The sequence below is a fragment of the Schistocerca cancellata genome, chromosome 4 (genome assembly GCF_023864275.1).
Source record: "Schistocerca cancellata isolate TAMUIC-IGC-003103 chromosome 4, iqSchCanc2.1, whole genome shotgun sequence".
NCBI lineage: Eukaryota > Metazoa > Arthropoda > Insecta > Orthoptera > Acrididae > Schistocerca > Schistocerca cancellata.
The window spans coordinates 753,788,370-753,811,247 of NC_064629.1; the positions used below are offsets into that span (position 1 = coordinate 753,788,370).

The 22,878-nt window shown below is 43.5% G+C and overlaps 1 protein-coding gene and 1 pseudogene across 1 annotated transcript; one reads left to right on the top strand and one right to left on the bottom strand.

The window, feature by feature from the left end:
- Positions 1–10,809: 10,809 nt before the first annotated feature.
- LOC126185959 (5S ribosomal RNA) lies at positions 10,810–10,927 on the bottom strand (annotated as a pseudogene).
- Positions 10,928–20,163: 9,236 nt separating this feature from the next.
- LOC126184426 (actin, muscle) lies at positions 20,164–21,750 on the top strand. Its single transcript, XM_049926815.1, has one exon. It carries the CDS (start codon positions 20,214–20,216, stop codon positions 21,342–21,344), a length of 1,131 nt encoding a protein of 376 aa, XP_049782772.1. The 5' UTR covers positions 20,164–20,213; the 3' UTR covers positions 21,345–21,750.
- Positions 21,751–22,878: the final 1,128 nt, after the last annotated feature.

Consider the following 22,878-nt stretch of genomic DNA (forward strand, 5'->3'; position numbering starts at 1 on the left):
ACACGATACCACAGTTCATCAAGAGTAGTGACTGGCGTCTTGTGACGAGCCAGTTGCTCGGCCACCATTGACCAGACGTTTACAATTGGTGAGAGATCTGGACAATGTGCTGGCCAGGGCAGCAGTCGAACATTTTCTGTATCCAGAAAGGCCCGTACAGGACCTGCAACATGCGGTCGTGCAGTATCCTGCTGAAATGTAGGGATTCGCAGGGATCGAATGAAGGGTAGAGCCACGGGTCGTAACACATCTAAAATGTAATGTCCATTGTTTAAAGTGCCGTCAGTGCGAACAACAGGTGACCGAGACGTGTAACCAATGGCACCCCATACCATCGCCAGTATGGCGATGACGAATACATGCCTCCAATATGCGTTCACCGCGATGTCGTCAAACACGAATGTTGTAAACAAAACCTGGATTCATCCGAAAAAATGAAGTTTTGCCATTCGTGCACCCAGGTACGTCGTTGAGTACACCATCGCAGGTGCTCCTGTCTGTGATGCAGCGTCAAAGGTAACCGTAGCCACGGTCTCCGAGCTGATAGTCCACGCTGCTGCAAACGTCGTCGAACTGTTCGGACAGATGGGTGTTGTCTTGCAAACGTCCCCATCTGTTGACTCTGCCGCGTCTCGATCCCTGAGTCAACAGATTGGGACTTTTGCAAGATTACAACCATCTGCACGAACAGTTTGACGACGTTTTGAGCAGCATGGACTATCAGCTCGGAGACCATGGCTGCGGTTACCCTTGACGCTGCATCACAGACAGGAGCGCCTGCGATGGTGTACTCAACGACGAGCCTGGGTGCACGAATGGCAAAACGTCATTTTTTCGGACGAATCCAGGTTCTGTTTACAGCATCATGATGTTCGCATCCGTATTTGGCGACATCGCGGTGTACGCACATTGGAAGCGTGTGTTCGTCATCGCCATACTGGCGTATCACGCGGCGTGATGGTATGGGGTGCCATTGGTTACACGTCTCGGTTACCTCCTGTTCACATTGGCGGCACTCTGAACAGTGAACGTTACATTTCAGATGTGTTACGACCCGTGGCTCTACCCTTCATTCGATCCCTGCGAAACCCTACATTTCTGCAGGATAATGCACGACCGCATGTTGCAGGTCCTGTACTGGCCTTTCTGGATACAGAAAATGTTCGACTGCTGCCCTGGCCAGCCCATTCTCCAGATCTCTCACCACTTGAAAACGTCTGGTCAATGGTGGCCGAGCAACTGGCTCGTCACAATACGCCTGTCTCTACTCTTGATGAACTGTGGTATTGTGTTGAAGCTGCTTGAGCAGCTGTACCTGCACTGATTTCTCAGGATGTATGCACCCAAATTGTGTGAAAATGTAATCACATGTCAGTTCTAGTATAATATATTTGTCCAATGAATACCCGTTCATCATCTGCATTTCTTTTTGGTGTAACAATTGTAATGGCCAGTAGTGTAATACCCGACCGCACACGGAATGAGTTTATACTGACTCTCTTCATGCTTGCTAAACCCTATTTTGGTCAGAAAGACCGCCTGATCTTTACCCAGTTGAGAAAGTTTGGAGTCTTATGGGCAGGAACCTTCAACCACCTTGGGATTTTGACGATCTAATTCTACAGTTGGACAGAATTTGACACGATATCCCCCAGGTGGGTATCCAGCAACTCTGTCAGTCAATGCCAAGAGGAATAACTGCTTGCATAATGGCCAGAGGTGAGCCAATGCATTACTGACTTGCTCAATTTGTGAAGTTTTTTCTCTTGAATAAATCATACAATTTTTCTGAAATTGTAATTATTTGTTTGTATGTACATGTACGTCGCATCTACCTATTTCTGTTCCATTCCGGTAATTCTTTCGCGGCGCGTCCTTTTTGTCTTAGTGTGTATTTCAGGAAACTCGCACCCTAACCTTTATGTGCACGGGATGCGAGTTTGAACTTGTGGAAAAGGCAAACAGCAGATTCCCTGGCTTTTCCGTGAGTGCATTATAGGTTATACAGAGTTGTTCTACTTGCCGTGATCATATATATCTTTTCATAGCAAAGATGTTTACGTCCGATAAAATCTAAGAACTAATATCAGCTTTAGTGATAGGGATGGCTGGCACACAAATAACTCCTGCCGGTTTTTCTGTAGCTGCGGTAGGTGCTCTCTAGAGCTTTGTCTTAAGATTCGAAAGCGCCGCTTTAACTTTTTCTGTTGCCATATAATCACGAACTTTATAAAAAAATTACTCGTTGCAACCATCGGAGAACACTCAGTCTTTGAATAAGATATTGTGATACTGTAAAATTTATGGGCACTCTTCGGCGCTAAGAACTGCATTAAAAAAACGCGCAGCCGAATTAGAAATACCTGCCCAGAAACGTGTACCGTGGAATGGACTCCATGAAATAAAAACCCCTGAGAACCATCCTAAGCCATAGCCGTTCAATATCCGTCCCAACTTCATGGAGACTAGACGGAACTGAGATCAAGGTGCGCAAATATTTCTGGATGGCATCCTAGATGTGCTTAATTTGCAGGTGAACAGGTAGATGCCGATTTAGTAGACGCCGAAAGACGCCGACTGATAACCGAGAGTGGCACAGCTGATAATAGAACCCAGTACATTATATTGTACACCGAAAGTTCTACAGAATTTAAAGTCAGTGGCTTGCGCGGTATGTAGAACAGAGCTAGGGCAGGGTATCTGGCAAGTCACGGAATCAGATTCATGTCAGTGGAGCGTTCCCTAAACTATTTTGACACAATTAGGAAGCTATGCGATGGTAAATTGTCGTGTTGAAGATACAGGTCGCTTGTCGGTGCTGTATTAAGAAGCGGATGCTCACGATCTGGCACAGATTCCTAACCTTCCGCCGATCTGAGGTTATGATTGACTTATCTGGAGGTACAATTTGGCCTAGTAAAAATCCCCCACACGAAATCAACAAGATTTAGACTTAAAATTTAAAATATAAATAAAGAAACAGGAGAAACCACTCTGATGCTTTGCTTTTTACACTCTAAGGGCAGAAAAACACATAGATTTCACATGGAAACCCGTATTTGTTGTTGAACTTTATGGTTCTGTGTGGAGTAAATTTAGCACGAAACTTTTCTCTCCATAATTGTTAGATCAAGTGAGGTGGTGTAGTAGTGGACTCTCAACCCAGGACCGTGGTGAAAACGCCTATTCTGGCACCCACATTCAGGTCTTCTTGGTTTCACTAAACAGCTTCAGGCAACTGCTGGGAGAGTTGAAAAGTTCACAGTCAATTTCCTCCCAAACCTCTGTTTTTATTTCGCCACTAATGAAATCCTCGTCGATAGGACGTTAAACTCTTATCTTCCTTAATTTCTGTTTCTCCAAATTAGCATCTCCAGTCGATAAACATTGGGCTACTTTTATTTTGTTTATTGCTTTTACATATAATTAAATGAATATTTTTAGTCACTAACAAAAGTATATCAGAAATTATAAAGCTAATAAACATACGAAGTTTCGTTTATGTATCTTATGTATCAGTGTAACATATTCAGCTGTTGGAAAGCGAATTTTAATGCATATATTGATCTGACATTGTGACTCTGTGTGTCTGAGTGTACACTCTAATGAGGCTTCGTGCTTGGGATACGGCTGATTCCACATGAAATTTAAGTTTAATTCGGTCTGAAGTTTCACTGAGTACAACGACGTATAACGATAAGTCGAGAAAGTGTTACGACCAACGACGTTTACACAGTACAAAACATTCCATATAAATTGGGAGAGGGTAATACACAATTATATTTTACAAATGAGGCTCAGTGAAACTGATTTTTAAATATGCCGCGATAAATAAAAATTTGCTCCAGAGCTGGATTCGCACCGTGATGTCCTGCTTATAATCTTATCTTATTAGGAAATTCGAGCAAGCCAATAAAATTCTCTCCTACTTTTCCGAGAAAACAACGAGAGTTTCTCCTTTGGGGAAATATACCACTATAGGAACGGGTATGACTGATGACCAGACGATCTAGCTCAATAGGCAACTGTTCGCGACAGGCAGGAGATACTGGTTCTAATTTAAATTTTCATTTCTCCATCCTACACATCACATTGCAGGTTTATCATTTCACAGCAGATTTTAGTTGTTTCAGTTATATAATTTTATACCATTTCATTTCACTGATTTCATATGTCCATGATTACATTTCATTGAATTTAACACACTGATTGCGGCCAACAAAGAGACTTCAGTTGGCGCATGGGACCCGGGCGGCTTCAGCGCCAAGTGATTTCTGCCTCAGATCGAGAATTACAGCGCACCTCCACCCTTTTAAATAGGACAGGTCAACATTTAGCCTTTTATTCAAGTGACCGAAACTGATTAACTTTCCCAGGCATCATAAACATTTCTCTCCACATAAAATGTCCGATGTTGTTGTTGTTGTTGTTGTTGTGGTCTTCAGTCCTGAGACTGGTTTGATGCAGCTCTCCATGCTACTCTATCCTGTGCAAGCTTCTTCATCTCCCAGTACCTACTGCAGCCTACATCCTTCTGAATCTGCTTAGTGTATTCATCTCTCGGTCTCCCTCTACGATTTTTACCCTCCACGCTGCCCTCCAATACTAAATTGGTGATCCCTCGATGTCTCAGAACATGTCCTACCAACCGATCCCTTCTTCTAGTCAAGTTGTGCCACAAGCTCCTATTCTCCCCAATTCTATTCAATACCTCCTCATTAGTTATGTGATATACCCATCTAATCTTCAGCATTCTTCTGTAGCACCACATTTCGAAAGCTTCTATTCTCTTCTTGTCTAAGCTATTTATCGTCCACGTTTCACTTCCATACATGGTTACGCTCCATACAAATACTTTCAGAAAGGACTTCCTGACATTTAAATCTATACTCGATGTTAACTAATTTTTCTTCTTCAGAAACGCTTTCCTTGCCATTGCCAGTCTACATTTTATATTCTCTCTACTTCGACCATCATCAGGTATTTTGCTCCCCAAATAGCAAAACTCCTTTACTACTTTAAGTGTCTCATTTCGAACATTCCATTATCCTCGTTTTGCTTTTGTTGATGTTCATCTTATATCCTCCTTTCAAGACACTATCCATTCCGTTCAACTGCTCTTCCAAGTCCTTTGCTGTCTCTGACAGAATTACAATGTCATCGGCGAACCTTAAAGTTTTTATTTCTTCTCCATGGATTTTAATACCTACTCCAAATTTTTGTTTTGTTTCCTTTATTGCTTGCTCAATATACAGATTGAATAACATCGCGGATAGGCTACAACCCTGTCTCACTCCCTTCCCAACCACTGCTTCCCTTTCATACCCCTCGACTCTTATAACTGCCGATAGGCACTTGAAAACCTTCTCAAGCAGAGCCAGTTGTACAGTTAATGCGGCGTATCGCCTTGGGACGAAAGCCATTTGGCTCGAATGTTGCTCTAAAATACGCTCACAAAGAAAAACAAGCAAAAAAGTGTAGGATTAAGAATGAGCAACTGTGGAAACTACAGTAACGTGATTCTCGCAAATGAAGACTCAAGCGTGGGCACGGCTTTGAAAACGACGTCTTTGTTTGAATTTGACATCATTCTTTCCTCTACAGCGTCTGATACTTTCTAGCAACTGTGCTGAGATGATATACACATTAGCGTAATGAGACTTTTAAACTGTGCTTTGCAGCATTAACACATGTTTACAGTCACCTAGGACATCCGTTTGAAGGAAACCAAAACAGCACAACACTGAAAATAAGTCACGAAGAATCATCTGGAGAGAATTAAATTTGTGTGGCAAACTAATAATATATCCTACTAAAGCGTACTCCTAAACTAAGCTATTTAATGTCAAAGGACACTTTCTTGGGATATCATGAACTTTAATGACAGAAATGACATCAAATCAGATACGTGTTTGATAAGTTCTTGTATTTTGCTGCTAGTGTGCTACGATACGCGGCTACAGATGACTGCTACTTACTGTCAGAAAGGATAAGCTATGTCCTCCGGTTCGGGTAATTTATGAATTACTTTCTGGCCTTGGAATCATCGATTTTGGTGTAGCATTTGCTTCAGTTTTAACTGTATCTGTAGTAACGTTTCTGAGCGTACTTCACTGGCACCAGTTTTATTCAGTTCATACTCATCGATTTTCCATTTCATGCCAGTGAATTCATTTCAGTTGGTGTATATTCATTGTGGCATAAGCCGCTATCCTTCATCATATCAATTTTTTCAGTGGTCCTATTCCGGTTTGAGGAACCAAATATGTTTATTTAAAACTAATAGGTCTCATGTTTTGGGGGAATTGTGAAGTTGCGAAGAATAAGGGAACCATCAGTGAGAATGAAAGTTTGTATCAGGTCTGGCGGTATGTTCAGATAGCCCGATGGTTAAGAGGACTGCTTGCGATAAGCACGAAAACTGGGTTCCGGTCCCAGAATGGCACAAATATTCATTAGTTACAGCATATTCATTCTAGTGACTCCAACAGTGTGTGTGGGCTGACACCTCAAACTACTGCCCAGCGTAGATCCCAGGGATACGAGAGGATGTTACAAGTATGTCCAGTTCCACAGTAGCCCTCTTTCCGCGTGCTCTGGTATAAACACACGGGAACGGAAGGCCATAAGTTGCCTAACACACTCAGTAACTGTGTGCGTACCATTCGGTCCACATGTTGGTTCAGTGTTCTCGCAATCCACATTAAATGCCACTGAAAGATTTTGGTATCCCGCTTGGTTGGAAACTAGTTGCATTCAATTACATTTCTCGTGTAACGAAATTGTTTTAGTACAATACTTTAAGATGTACAAAAATAATATAATAACATCACTTATTAGCTTGGTTCAAATGGACTTAACTTCTGAGATCATCAGCCCCCTAGAACTTAGAACGACTTAAACCTAACTGACCTAAGGACATCACACAAATCCATGCCCGAGGCAGGATTCGAACCTGCGACCGTAGCGGTCGCGCGGTTACAGACTGTAGCGCCTAGAACCGCTCGGCCACACAGACCGGCACTTATTAGCTTCTTCTAATAATTTCCGGAAATTATTAGAAGAAGAAATACGCCGGGAAAATTTCAGAAGTCACTTATTAGCTTGTTTATTATTGGAAATTGGCAGAATTTTTACAATTTCAGAACATTTAGTAGCCGGTCGGTGTGACCGAGCGGCTCTAGGCGCTTCAGTCCGGAACCGCGCGACTGCTACGGTCGCAGGTTCGACTTCTACCTCGGGTATGGATGTGTGTGATCTCCTTAGGTTAGTTAGGTTTAAGTAGTTCTAAGTTCTAGGGAACTGATGACCTCAGATGTTAAGTCCCATAGTGGTCAGAGCCATCTGAACCAATTTTTGAGAACATTTAGTATACAGCTAGTTTCACAGTAATGAAAAATGAAATTCGTTTTCACTTTCACTCATTTTCATGTCAAAGATTTTATTTATAAATTCAATTTACGCAACCTTTTTAAGTTTATTAGCTTTCGTATTTATTAAACTGAGACTTTTTCAGTCGTCTGTGTTCATATTTTTGTTCAGATAATCTTCTGAATTACACTTCCACTATGTGTGTGCACTGTGAAAGCTGGCGTGCATTTTCGTACCGTCGATAAACGTCGTAGTCAAAACACTCCACAAAACATACAACACTACTAAATACACGTATATTTCCAGAGAACGGGTTTGATTGCGTAGCCATCCTCCGCAGCAAGCACAGAAATATTTGTTTTGTAAACAACAGCCGCCTATTCTTACTGTTCTCCGAGACGCGTTTGGCCTTTTTCGCTATAAGCCATCATCAGGGGGATAGTTCCTCGCCTTTTTGGTAAACAACCCAATCAAGTTGAGACACACAGTGAACTCACAAAAGTGGTTCAAATGGCTCTGAGCACTATGGGACTTAACATCTATGGTCATCAGTCCCCTAGAACTTAGAACTACTGAAACCGAACGAACCTAAGGACATCACACAACACCCAGTCATCACGAGGCAGAGAAAATCCCTGACCCCGCGGGAATCGAACCCGGGAACCCGGGCGCGGGAAGCGAGAACGCTACCGCACGACCACGAGCTGCGAACGTGAACTCACAAAGTTACGTCTTGAAATCACGGTTTTCAATCAAATATCTATAATTAGTGACTGAAGACTGATAGTGTGTCACAACAATGAGGGCAAACAAGATAAAAAGTGCGAAGAAAAAAGTTCGGAACATCAAAACGTATTTATGTTCCCTAAATAGAGTTGTAGTGCGACCTCCAGCATGGGAATAGATGTGAGGAAACGCAGATGCCAACCAGAAACGCGAACTGTCCCAATGATAATGCCTTAAAGTGAAAAAGGCGAAGAGAAATAAAATACAGTGCAGCAATAAAGGCGGTTTTTATTAACAAAACAAATATTTCGTAGGGAGACTGATCACGCTTGGCGGTTGTCAAACAGCGCACGAGATTTTCCCCAAGGGCGGAAAGCTATATGCGTGTTACATTTTTTCGATACTACGCGCATGCGCAAAAGGCATGCCTCCGATGCTCTGCTGAAAGCGACAAGCGCTTGCGCTAGGATTGCATTGTGAGGACGCAGAAGCGTCGTGACTGTGTTGCGCCTGGATTGCCGCGGCCCGCAGCCCGCAGACCGCGGCTCTAGCAGCCACATGCGCCAGGCGTGCGAGCAGAATCTCTCCTCTCTGCAGACCGCCACTCTCCCCTTCGACGTGCCTCTATATTTAGTGTCCCACGTCACTGCTTACCCTAAAAGTCGCGCCACGAAGTGCTCGGCCTCACCATTCGGCCTCCACTGCATCAGCGCGAATTTCTAACAATCAATATGCCAATATCGTCACTCGGATTGTAAACATTTTGAGAGCGTTTTGATCCTCCATTAAATGAATTTTTATACCTGAAACGGTAGAAAGAGTGGCCAACAGTTAATTATGTTCGGAGATACTGGGTAGTATTCCGTGCCACATTGTAAACTAATACTGAGAAGCTCATAAAGAGAAAACTAACAGATAGGTCTTCACTATTATATTTACATATTTCGGAAACAAATTCTAAATTTTTACCTAGACGCACATATCGCAGACGTAGCTATTATAAGCGATTTCGGATTTTGGTACATTCGTTAAATGTATTTTCTTAGCTTTCGGTAACATTACTATTTTGGACTTCTAGTCATTGTTCTGTGGCTTGATATATAAGACGTCATTAACTGCTACGTTTCATAACATAACGTTTATGCTAAATAACTTTCAGGTCTGTCACGATAACGCAACGTATTTGCAGAAAAGTCTCTCAACCGCTGAAACTTTAATATTGTAACAAGTTTCATGAAAGGATGAAGGTACTGTTCAAATGGTTCAAATGGCTCTGAGCACTATGGGACTTAACATCTGAGGTTATCAGTCCCCTAGAACTTAGAACTACTTAAACCTAACTAACCTAAGGACATTACATACATCCATGCCCGAGGCAGGATTCGAACCTGCGACCGTAGCGGTCGCGCGGTTCCAGACTGTAGCGCCTAGAACCGCTCGGCCACTCCGGCCGGCGAAGGAACTGTTCGATTTAGTATATGGAGCACGTTCAGCCGCTCGCTGTTTCTTAATAATTTTTGTTCATCCTTCGTAATTATCTACGAAATATTTGATTACGGGATTAATAGCACGAAACTGTTCGTGTGAATAAACAAAGGTATCTGTGGAAGGACGAGTCACTGTCTTTTTTGACGTTACTAACTTACTTTTGATGTGTTGTTTCCCAAAGATGTTGGTCCTTAGTACTATATGCAACTATCTTTTAATTTCGAAATTATATTTTTATCATTAAACAGGTAGCGAGCTATCATCAGACCGGTGTTGAGGTGAATCTGCGCTCTTGGCAGAACAGCCAAAGCTGTGCCCCCCCCCCCCCTCTTCCCCCTGAGAGAAAATCTACCTTGCTGAAATTGTTTTCTTCTTCTCTACGAGATTTCGTTAACCATTTCAGCTGTATCGATATTTCTGCTATATTTCGTACCAACATCTGCTGCATGTCTTTCAAAATAAGACACGGAGCTCTCATTTGTGGAATACTTTAAATGTATTCGCAGTTGCACATACTAACAACCATCAGCTGTATAAGGGAACGACGACAATGAAAATTTGTGGTGGACTGGGACTTGAACTCGGATTTCCAGTTTTACGTGAGCGGTCGCCTTGACCACTTTGGCTAACCGTGCACGACTCACGGCCAAACCCAAACTTCCATATGTCGTCGTTCCTACGTCACAGCCTGAACTCGTACACACATAATCTAATTTCCCTACTGGAGAGGTCGTTTTAATTGAAAGTCGCTGCTTGGTACCGGTGGATAAGTAAGACATGCAATGTTCTTACAGACATGCATACATGTCAGAAGGAACAGGCACTGCGGTGACTATAGCCGTTATTAAATTCATGAAATGTATGCGCAGTTGTGAATACGAACGTACACTAGCTGTATAAGGGAACGACGACAGTGAAATTTGTGCCTAATACAGCTATAAGTTAAACATTATAATTATTTATAGTGGGAGTATGATAGAGATATAGAGAAAAAACTAGCAAAACTCTTAAATATATGTGGAACATCAAATAAAAGCACTCCGTGTCCAGGCCACAAGTGGCCCATAGGGACCATCCGACCGCCGTGTCATCTTCAGCTGAGTATGTGGATAGGAGGGGCATGTGGTCCCGGTCGTTATGATGGTTTTCTTTGACTGGAGCCGCTACTATTCGGTCGAGTAGCTCCTCGGTTGGCATCACGAGGCTGAGTGCACCCCGAAAAAATGGCAACAGCCCACGGCGGCCCGGATGGTCACCCATCCAAGTGCCGGCAACGCCCGACAGCGCTTAACTTCGGTGATCTGACGGGAACCGGTGGATCCACTGCGGCAAGGCCGTAGCCTCGAACATCAAATAGATGCCTAAAAATAAAACACGGAAGTAGACATGATTGAAATTTTATAAGATAATGGCTGTTACTACTTGGAAATGAGTCACGGGTCACATAAGCCGACCAGATAGGATACTAGTCAGCGTATTAAAAGAGCACACAGGGACGGTGTCTATATTGTGCAACTGCTGCCAGGTGAACCTGTCTCCCTCCACTGCTGACGTAACTCGTAGTAGTGAAGTAGTATGTACACTGATCAGCCAGAACATTATGGCCACCTATCTATTAGCCGGCATGTCCACCTTTAGTACGGGTAACAGCGGCGACGCGTCTTGACATGGAAGCAATGAGGCCTTGGTAGGTAGCTGGAGGGAGTTGGCATGTGTCAGACACCTAATTCCCGTAAATTCCGTCGAGGGGGGCGATGAACTCTGACACCACGTTCAGTCACATCCCAGATGTGTTCGATCGGGTTCATATCTGGCGAGTTGGGGGGGCCAGCACATCAATTTGCACTCTCTACTGTGTTACTCGAACCACTCCATCACACTCCTGGCCTTATGAAAAGGCGCATAATCTTACTGAAAAATGCCACTGCCGTCGGGAATCATGATCTTCATGAAGGGGTGTACGTAGTCTGCAACCAGTGTACGATACTCCTTGGTCGTCATGGTGCCTTGCACTAGCTCCACCTGACTCGTGGATGCCCACCTGAATGTTCCCCAAAGCAAATGAAGCCGCTGCCCGTAGTACAGGTGTCAAGGAGCTGTTCCCCTGGAAGACGACGGATTCGCGCCCCCCTCATTCGCATGATAAAGAAGGTATCGGGATTCATCAGATCAGGCAACGCTCTGCCACTGCTCCAACGTCCAGTGCCGACAGTAACGTGCCAATCCCAGTCGTAGTTGCCGATGTCGTGGTGTTGACATTGACACACGCATGGGTCGTCGAATGTGGAGGTCCATTGTTATGAGTGTTCGGTGCACTGTGTGTTCAGACACACTTATAGTCTGCCTAACATCAAAGTCTGATATTAGTTCCGCCACAGTTCGCTGCCTATCCTGTTTTACCAGTCTGTCCAGCGTACGACGTCCGACATCTGTAATGAGGGATGGCCGCCCAACCCGAAGATGTCTGGACGTGGTTTCATCTTCGTTTCATCTCGTGTTGAAGACACTCACCGCAGTGCTCCTCGAACACCCGACAAGTCGTGCTGTTTCCGAAGTGCTTGCGCCGAGTCTCTGGGCCATCACAAGCTGCCCTCGGTCAAACTAAGATAGTTCGCACGTCTTCCCCATTCTACACACAGAGAGCTCACTGATGCTACATGCACCGTGCGTGTGTCTGACTAGCAGTCATTCCTTACCAGGTGGCCCTGTTATCGTCTGGAAGGGTTTATGTCGGTAGTAGGGCGGTAGTCATAATGTTCTGGTTGTGCGAGTCGGGTGTATGGAATCAGTCCAGTAAGATGGGTCGACGTGAAGACGTGACAGAATATGAAGTTCGAACTATCATGTTTCGGCGAGCTCATGGCCACGCCGTTACTGAAGTTGCCCTATTTGTCAGTGTATCAACGCGGAGTGTTCAATGTATCTACAAGGGATGGTATGTAGCTAGCAGCCGTGGAACACGGTATAAGAACAGTGGTCATAAAAAAATACTAACAGGTAGGGACTGAAGATGAGTGTCACTCGTCGTCAGTGACTATCGGTTTGAAACCTGACAATAATTGCTGCTTTCAGTATTGCAAGTCCATCTCAATCAGTTTGCGAACGAGAGTTGCGAGGGGAATTGGATGCAGTAGATATTTGGAGTCGGGTACCCCACAAAAGGCCATTACTCACAGCGACACGTGAAGCTGTGTTTCTTAGTAGACCACACAACAAAAAAACTGGCCAGTGGTGACAGGAGGCGTGTAGTGTTGTCCGACTAGTCTTGCCTGTTGCAAATGATGCGAGGCCTCGAGTGCACCGACGGCACCACGTGGAGGGTGTAGTTAAGGCCGGATGTGGTTGTTTGATGTTTTGTGGATGTTACCTGTACCATGTCTTTAACGCACTCTTTCAGGTTACCGTGAAAATGAACGACGATGATTATTTCAACATTTTCAGTGAATATGTGTTGCTCTTTCTTCTGCGTTTTATTATGAATATTCTGTGGATACCCTGGCTTCCAAAGGTGGCGGTCATGTCCACATAGCTACGAGCATGCGTTTCTACGCTGAAGAGCATAAGAAACTTATCTTGCATGGAGAGTCATCGACAGATGTTGAAGTAACTTCGCCTGTACCGCAGGGAAGTTGTGTTGAGACCCTTGTCTTCAAGTTGCATATTAATCACCTTGCGGACAATATTAATAGTAACCTCAGTCTTTCCGCAGATTATGTTATCTACAATGAAGAACAACTGAGGCTGATTCTTCAAAATATTATTCTATCACAGTTGCTGACGGGGCTGCAATATCCTAAAAATTCTAAGTACAGTTCGAAAGAAGTCAAATATTCATAAGATTTCAAAGTGATCCACAGCATGTCATCTTGCTTTAAATTTTCAGAAATGTAAAACTGTGCACTTCACAAAACGGAAAAACGTAGTATCCTATGACTGCTGTGTCAACGAGTCAGAGTTAGAATCGGTCAGCTCATATAAATAACTGGTTGTAACAGTTAGTAGGGACATCAAATGGAACGATTGTATAGGGTTAGTCTTGGGTAAAGTAGATAGCAGACTTCGGTTCATTGGTAGAACACTAGGGAAATGCAACCAGTCCACAAATGAGATTGCTTGCAAAACATTCGTGGAACCCATACTAGAATATTGCTCAAGTATGTGGGACCTCTACCAGATGGGACTAACGGGAGATATTGAACGTGTACAGAGCAGGGCAGCGCGAATGGTCACAGATTTGTTTAAAACGTGGGAGACTGTTAGAGAAATGTTGTAAGAACTAACCTGGCAGACTGCTGAAGATACACGGAAATTATCCCGAGAAAGCCTAGTAACAAACTTTCAAGGACCGGCTTTAAATGATCAGTCTAGGCATATAATACAACTCACTACATACTGCTCCCATAGGGATCGTGAGGGTAAGATTAGACTAATTACAGCACGCACAGAGGCCTTTAAACAATCATACGTGAATGCAACGAGAAAAAGCCCTAATAACTGGTGCAGTGGGACGTACCCTCTGCCATGCGCTTTACAGTGATCTGAAGAGTATAGATGTAATTCACATTTAAGTTGCTCGAGGATCTCTGTTACACATTTGTATGGGCTATACCGATCTGCTACCATCACAGCAACGCGTCTCTCTGCGTCATGACGACTTCATAACGACTCCTAACACTGGAGAAATACTCCAGAAAAGGTAGGACTAGTATCTTGTACGTGATTTACTTTACAGATGCACTTCATTTTCCCAAAACTCTTCCCACAAATCTGGGTCTTCCTATTCACGTTACTTGTTGCAGACTTTAGGTATTCGTCCTAATTCATATAGCTTCTGACTATCAACTGTAAATATTTAAACGAGTTGACGCCGGTAACCTTATCCAGGAGTTCGTGAGGAAGGCGTAGGTCCTTTCTGCTGTGCATCCACCATAAAACTACATCATACACATAACTAAAACAGATTTCGGTCTTGTAGTGGCAGTAATCAGTGCGTGTTCAATTTTTCCACGAAGAAGGACGTGAGTATTACAAAGGGAAATGTGGAAAAACGAACACGAGATCACAAAGGCGATACAGTCTTCGTAGGCAAGAAACACAGGATACATTTTGATAAGAACCGGGCTGTGCAGGTACTGTTCTAAGTTGTAACGGTGGAGGCAGTACAGGTTGCCAAGTGCTTTCAGCAAAGAGGAGGACGCTGAGTTCACCGAGATCTGGCTTTTAGTATTTGTGCTCAATCGTATTTCCTGCTTATCGTGACCAATAAAAATTTATAGATGGAAACATCCGTGGCAATGGGAGTTTGAGGCAGGCCAGGCGGAGAGTTCAGCGAACCTAATGGTTGAGGCGACTGCTCGTGATAATTACGAAATCCTGTACGGGCATGAAAATGTCGTTCTTCACTACATAATCATTATGCCACAGGTTCAGTGTATCTGAACGATGTGCACTTATATTATTCATGTCGTTGCAGCTTCCTCGATCTCATCCCCATAGATCCATTCATTAAATTTCTGCACAATTACTAATTTCATAGATAGTTTCTGCTGTGGTGGAAATAGTGATGTCATTAGTGGCAGCGATGGTATAGCACTCGTTGTACATTAAAAATGAAACACCATGAGGGCGGCCTGTAACAGATGTCAAACTGTCGTCACGTTCGATACATGCTTGGATATGCAAATAATTATCATTTCAGCGCAACCGCACAAAGTAGGTAGGTTGCAACGCAATCTACATTCTGTACACAGGGGAAGATTACAAGGTGGGTTTCTCATACACAAAAAGCGTTTGAATCTCGGCTGTTTCTGAGAAGATCGCATTATGCCCCGTGTAAGAAGGAGAAACTAGTACGTGTCGAAATTCGACAGCGGAAGGATCCTAGGGTATCGAGACTGCGGTTTATTGTTCCGCGACTTTACTGCTCGCGTTGATCAGAGTCCCACGACTGTTGCGAGCATATGGAATCGATGGGTACATGAGAGCCATACTTTACGTCATGCACGAACTCAACACCCCACAGGACTACCTGTCGCCCGCACATACATATTGCTTGTTCCGCCGTGGATTTAAGACGTATTGAGGGCAGGCCGGTTGCTGTGCCGTATCTTCGAGGTCTCCGTGACCTTGTCTTTCAACAAGATAACGCAGGATCACATGTTGTCCGTGCTATCCTGGCCTACCTCGATAGGGAGGGAGTTCGACTGTTGCCGTGACCACCATGTTCTCCACATCTCTCACGCATTCATCTCATCGTGCGTTACTGGGAACCTGGCATCCATCACTGCAAATCACTACGATTGATGAACTCTGTAGCGTGGAATGACGTATCCTTATCTCTCCTCTAAGCTCAGTTTAAGTCATTGCATTACCAATTTCGCACCCTGTACACCCCTCAGATCACCTACAGATTTAATTATCTATTCTTCCTGCTGTACTGAATAGGCACAATTAGCAAAATTTCGTTATTTGCTATCCTTCCCTGTCTTTCCATTTTAATAACCGGCAGCGTATTACAAAAATATAACCAAAATACAGAGCAGTAAAATTTAGCTTTCCATCAAGTCAAGATGAAAGTAAAACAGAAAGTTTAACAAAAATAACCACGTGTACTTAATCAAACTGCACGGAAATTATCTGGAGAAATGCCCTAATTTCTGAATTTCAAAAGCTATGCACTATCTCGGGAGGAACTAACGTTCAGAAACTGACCGAATACCAGTGGAACTATTACGGTATTCAGGCTAAAGAATGGAGCATCTATAAAGCTGGTGGATAACATTTATGAAGGCGGGGAAGTTCCGCCAGATTTAAAACAGGAATGTAATTATTACCCTTCTGAATAAAGCGAGAGATTTTAGAAGCATCAGGAGCACCTGAGAAACAATTTTGAGATTTTGGTTGAAAATAAAGCGCAAACTTAAGAAAAAGAAGGAAACATGCATTTGAATTTATGGATATGGAATGAAATAAAATGCTCTCCGTTGTTAAGAAGTGTGGTAACAACTACAGGACTGTAAAGGTGAGTCATTCTCTTTATTCGAAGTGGACGGTACTGCAGAAAGAGTACAAGACGTCAAAATCAGTAGAGGTACAATGAAAGGTTGGTCTTATATACTAGACAAAGAATGAACGAAGCAAAGCACTGTGTCGAAATGGGAATGGTTTATCACGGACAGAAAGTCAGTGTGACACTGTTCGCTGACTATTCGCTGATGACGTAGCATTGGCGCCGAAAGTGAAGAGGAAATGAATCGAGTCCTTAATAATAATAAGTGCTAATTGATGGCAATGATATGCGTATAAGGAAATCAAAAAGTAAGGCCACGGTGTGAGCAGCAGGTGAGTAGGCTGAATGGCCAAATGTTAAAAGTGAATAAGAAACTCTTGAAGATGTAGGTGAATTTTGCTGTCTCGCAAGGAGAACACATAAAGAACGAAGTTGCGTGAAGGACGTATCAGGGACTGCACATGGGAGAAAGCGTTTCTTTAGAAAGATTCAGCTGATAACATAAATAAACCTTCAGACCAGAAAAAGATTTCATGAAAAGCTATGTTTGGAGAACACGTTTTGAGAAACATGGACTGCTAGGAAAACAAAACTGAAGCTATTATAAGACTTTGAAATGTTATGTTACGGTAGACTGTGTATCAGATAGATTGCAAGAATATGGAAGAATAAGAAAAGCTCGGGAAATCAGAAGAAGGTCTGGCCAAACAATTTTCAAGAATCAGAAATTACGATAGATCTCATGAATGATGAAGTAAATTTAGACATCTACGCGAAAAAATGATTACTAGAGCAGTGTGAAAAAATGAAAAGAAAGATAAATTTGGGAGCAGATGAAACAATATTGCAAATGAGGTAAGAATGAGTAAAGAACAGGGATTTAAATTGGAACACAGCCCTTGTTGATCAACATAAACTAAAAAAAAATTTTAAACTGAAGGAAGACATGGTGTCTCATATCGCTACAAAAGAAATCTTAGCTAAGGAAAAGATTTTGAAAACAGCGATTCTTTCCAAGAACAGCTTTAGGCAAGTTTTCGGGGAGCTGTTAGATCGCTGGATTTATTGATTTTCAATAACATGAGAGTCTCATATCATTCCCTATGGAAGAAAAAAACGGAAGTCATTAGAGTGGAACATAACCATTTCCCGGCCAATAGAAAAATGAGATGGTTGTCTGCACAGCAAAGGAGCCTTGACTTCACTTGTTCCATATTTTAAATGAAATATATTGAATTACTGCTTGCCGAACAACTGATCACAATGCAAATCGCTCGTGCAGGAATGGACTGTCCCAAAACGAGTTTTCCTTACGTTAATAAGCGATTACACACACGCAAACACACGCACACACACACACACACACACACACACACACACACACACACACACACACACACTTTCAAAAGTTCGATGGCACTGTAAAATCAAAGATAAAAAACTAAGTTCTCTATGTAAGTCATGGAGACTGTGTTACAAGTAGGTGACACGTTGCGGAATAATATTGTAATTATGATTTATTTGGTGTGTTACCCTAATCATCTTTATTTCTTCGAAAATACTACCGCAATGGTGAAAAGCCTGTAATATACAAACACCATAACACGCAAGATTCGGTTTCTCGTAGGCGCCTGCGTACAGACGCGGAAGTATGTACTATGATGTGGTTACCGTCGCTGCGGGAACAGCTCGGCTGAGATTCGTTATGCCATTCTTGCACTGAATTCAGTGACCCCACACACGAGGTCCATATTAGCCAACTCACCAGAAAATTTATCTATACTGCCGTATATCGCTGTTAACGCAGAAGTAACACTGACGGAAAAACAAACCCAGCTTCAGGGCGAAGGGTAAAGTGGGCTTTCCTGTTATCAGTGTCAAGTGCCATGAGGGAATGGAACAAGTTTGTTTCCTAACAAGAGACACAGCGCATACAGGCGACATTTTCATTGTTATGTAGATATTTTGAGTGCAACCTGTATGCCAATCTTACGTCCCTCCGTTCCCAAAGTAGCTATTTAGATCCAGGTTTGGGTTCTTTGTGGAACAGTAGCCGTCAAGTTATCGCAACATTCACATTATAGCATGTAAATATATTTGCTTCTAATGCTGCTGCCTGAGACTAATTTTGCTTAGCATATGTCTCTTAGAAGCCTTCGTAGCAATCGCAGATGGCATTTGTCTAAGAGGCAGCTAGATCAGATAGAGACTGCACGTTTATATTGCTCTTACTACTTCAGAACGTGTACATTTTGACGTCACGAATTACTAAGAGTACGTAAAACTTTGAGGATCTGTGTCGAGTTGCAGGAGAGGAGTGTTGAAAAAAAAATGGTTCAAATAGCTCTGAGCACTGTGGGACTTAACGTCTGAGGTCATCAGTCCTCTAGAACTTAGAACTACTTAAACCTAACTAACCTTAGGACATCACACACATCCATGCCCGAGGCAGGATTCGAACCTGCGACCGTAGCGGTCGCGCGGTTCCAAACTGTAGCGCCTAGAACCGCTCGGCCACCCCGGCCGGCGGAGTATTGAAAGTAGTGGATTCATAAGAACGTTCACGTTAGTCAGTAGCCGCCTACAGTTATATATTTTCAGATAGAAAAAAATCCTCAATGGAAAAGTAATCGATTAGAAACAAGATTTTCACATTAAAACTCGCAACGGAGGCTCTTTTCCGAATTCTTTTTTTTTTTTTGTACACTGTTTTTGCTTCACTCTTTTCATTAAACCAATTTAATGCTAATAAAGCGTCATTAATGTTAACCTCAATGGCCAACCTTTCAGTTATAGGTGACCTACGTAGCGTGCAATTTCGTAATGTTCGTGGAGAACAGCTGAAGATGGTATTTAGAAGTAAAAATTATTAATAATTTTGACTCGTATTTTTTTATATAATTTACGAGGGAACGTCGTCGCAGATGAGTAGCGAAACAGATCTCTGGATGTACGAAATTTTCAAACGAAGTATTTCTCCTCCGAGAAAACTGTGTCATATCACACAGGAATAGCGCACAAACTCAAATATTTATTGGAAACAATACGGATTAAATATTATTACTCAAATATTGGGTTACACGAGTTAACGACTTAGGAAGATACAATTATTAGATAATATACGTGTTGTACATCCACTAAAAGTGCGAATCACTTACTAGGCAATCGGAATGATATACTCCAGCCGATTTCGTCATTCCGTTTATTGTATATTTCGAATTTTATTCCGTATTTAGATTTATACGCTAACTCTGCAAAAATAGATGCGAGTCGGATTAGAATAGAAGCGACCGCCGCTGCGCTTCGGAACTGCGGCGTATCTTCGGATAGCGCGCGAGAAAAAAGTAAAGAGGGTGCAGACTCCGGTATTTCCGAAGGTGGTGCGAATGTATGTAGGTTATTTGAACGTGGGCGATATTAGTGCGTCACGTGACGTTGTGCGGCGCGTGGCGTCCGGCGGCTGCAGCGGCCGTAGATGGCAGGCGGCCGTGGGAGGCGCGTGGGCGGCGCCGCGCCCTTGTAAGGCGCGAGTTATTCCCGGAGTCCGGCGAGGGTATAAGTAGCGGCCGCCGGCACTGGCCGCTCAGTCGCTGCAGGACCCGACACCTACACCGCAATCATGTGCGACGACGACGTTGCTGCTCTGGTCGTGGACAATGGCTCCGGAATGTGCAAGGCGGGCTTCGCGGGCGACGACGCGCCGCGAGCCGTCTTCCCGTCCATCGTGGGCAGGCCCCGCCACCAGGGAGTCATGGTGGGCATGGGGCAGAAGGACAGCTACGTAGGAGACGAGGCCCAGTCCAAGAGAGGTATCCTCACCCTCAAGTACCCCATCGAGCACGGCATCATCACCAACTGGGACGACATGGAGAAGATCTGGCACCACACCTTCTACAACGAGCTGCGAGTCGCCCCAGAGGAACACCCCATCCTGCTCACCGAGGCCCCCCTCAACCCCAAGGCTAACCGCGAGAAGATGACGCAGATCATGTTCGAGACCTTCAACGCGCCCGCCATGTACGTCGCCATCCAGGCCGTGCTGTCCCTGTACGCCTCCGGTCGTACCACCGGTATCGTGCTCGACTCCGGAGACGGCGTTTCCCACACCGTCCCCATCTATGAAGGTTACGCTCTTCCCCACGCCATCCTGCGTCTGGACTTGGCCGGTCGCGATCTTACCGACTACCTGATGAAGATCCTGACGGAGCGCGGTTACAGCTTCACGACCACCGCTGAGCGGGAAATCGTCCGTGACATCAAGGAGAAGCTGTGCTACGTCGCTCTGGACTTCGAGCAGGAAATGGCGACCGCGGCCGCCTCCACGTCCCTGGAGAAGTCGTACGAGTTGCCTGACGGCCAGGTCATCACCATCGGCAACGAGCGCTTCCGCTGCCCCGAGGCCCTCTTCCAGCCTTCCTTCCTGGGTATGGAATCGTGCGGTATCCACGAGACCGTGTACAACTCCATCATGAAGTGCGACGTCGACATCCGTAAGGACCTGTACGCCAACAACGTACTGTCCGGCGGTACCACCATGTACCCCGGTATCGCTGACAGGATGCAGAAGGAGATCACCGCCCTGGCTCCGTCGACCATCAAGATCAAGATCATCGCTCCCCCTGAGAGGAAGTACTCCGTCTGGATCGGTGGCTCCATCCTCGCCTCGCTGTCCACCTTCCAGCAGATGTGGATCTCGAAACAGGAATACGACGAATCCGGCCCCGGCATCGTCCACCGCAAGTGCTTCTAAATTGCGACTCAGAGCAGCCAATTCGCCGCGGTTGTCCAGCAAACGGCTCCATCATCTCCCATCTACACATCATCATTTTTCTGTTTTGCGTTCTCATGTAAGGAAATCCGACTCAGTGGCCTTTGTTATGCACGCGTTCAATTACTGCAAAACGAACGATATAGTTACTACTGATATTATTTTCATTCTACGAACACCTGTCGTTATTGTCGGTCACGTAATGTGTTAACATCTTATTTTAGAAATATACAAAGAGAATTGCTTTTTTTACGAGAGTTATTCGTTATTACTTTATTTATGTATGTGAGAGAAGAACTATTATTTCCAAAGTGCTCACATTGAGAACTTTATAATGTACATATCGATACATCATTGCACAAAAATATATTAAAGAAACTATCGATGACTGTTTGTTTTATTTGTGCCTTATATTCCCTTACATATCCTATATGACCTACATGGCAATTTATTGAAAACTGTGAGGCAAATTCCGAAATCAATCAATTTCTTTTATAAACCCCCGATTCATTGTGTTTCAACTTATTTTACTTTGGACTATCGAATCGTCAATGGAGATCATATGAAAGAAGATAAGAAATTGTGCAATTCCTTATCGCTCTCCCCTGTAATTCCAAAGAAACAAACCTCACAACTTATCCCATCTCTAAAAGAATCTGGGTATCCTGTAATTTCTTGATCACATTGTGTTATTGCAAATCATGTTCCAAACTAAAGAGAATTAAGCAAAAAACAAAAGGAAGCAAGTAGAGCAAGAGTATGCACGTAAACATGAACAAAATGATGTCGGGGAAATGTACCTGTGAGAGTATGAAGCGTATTAGCGATTTCACGATAAAATTTAAACATCCCATCCTCTCCAACCCTTACCTTTCCACCTATACCATCCATAGGGCTAATTAAGTGGTCTTAAGAATTACTTTAATATACTAAAAGTTTAGCTTTCGTTTTTTAATATATTGGTTATTGGAAATGATAAAACCAAAATCCATTTAAATTACTACGCTATCGCTTTCGCTGTAACGGCAGAGATGAACGTATAATTCTCTTTGGTGTCGAATAATCAGCATCCTTTCTCATGCCATGAGCCCACTGGCGAAATACCAACCTATTTATGTGATTCTTAAATGTCCATCGTCTGTGATTTGATTACATACGAAGAATCCAATGAACATAGAGAACGGGACGTATAAATCACTACCCACTAGGTAGAATCTCATTTTTATGGGTAGGAAAATTGTTCTCGTTCTATTCATTACGATGTGTACAGTTAAGAGAGAAGTCATATAAATTAAGTGTAATTTGTTTAGTTATTTTGTGCTTTATACTTCTTATGAGACAAAATAGACATAAAAAATTCCGTGATGTATAATAGGTCGCGACTCCTAGACACGGTGAAAGTGAAAAATATTGGCGACACGAGAATAGAACTGAAAGCAGAGCTTTCCCTAGCCGCGCGTGTATTCTGGTACGAAGCTGTTGGCAGCGACTCAGCAGACAAGACTGTGCCAACAGC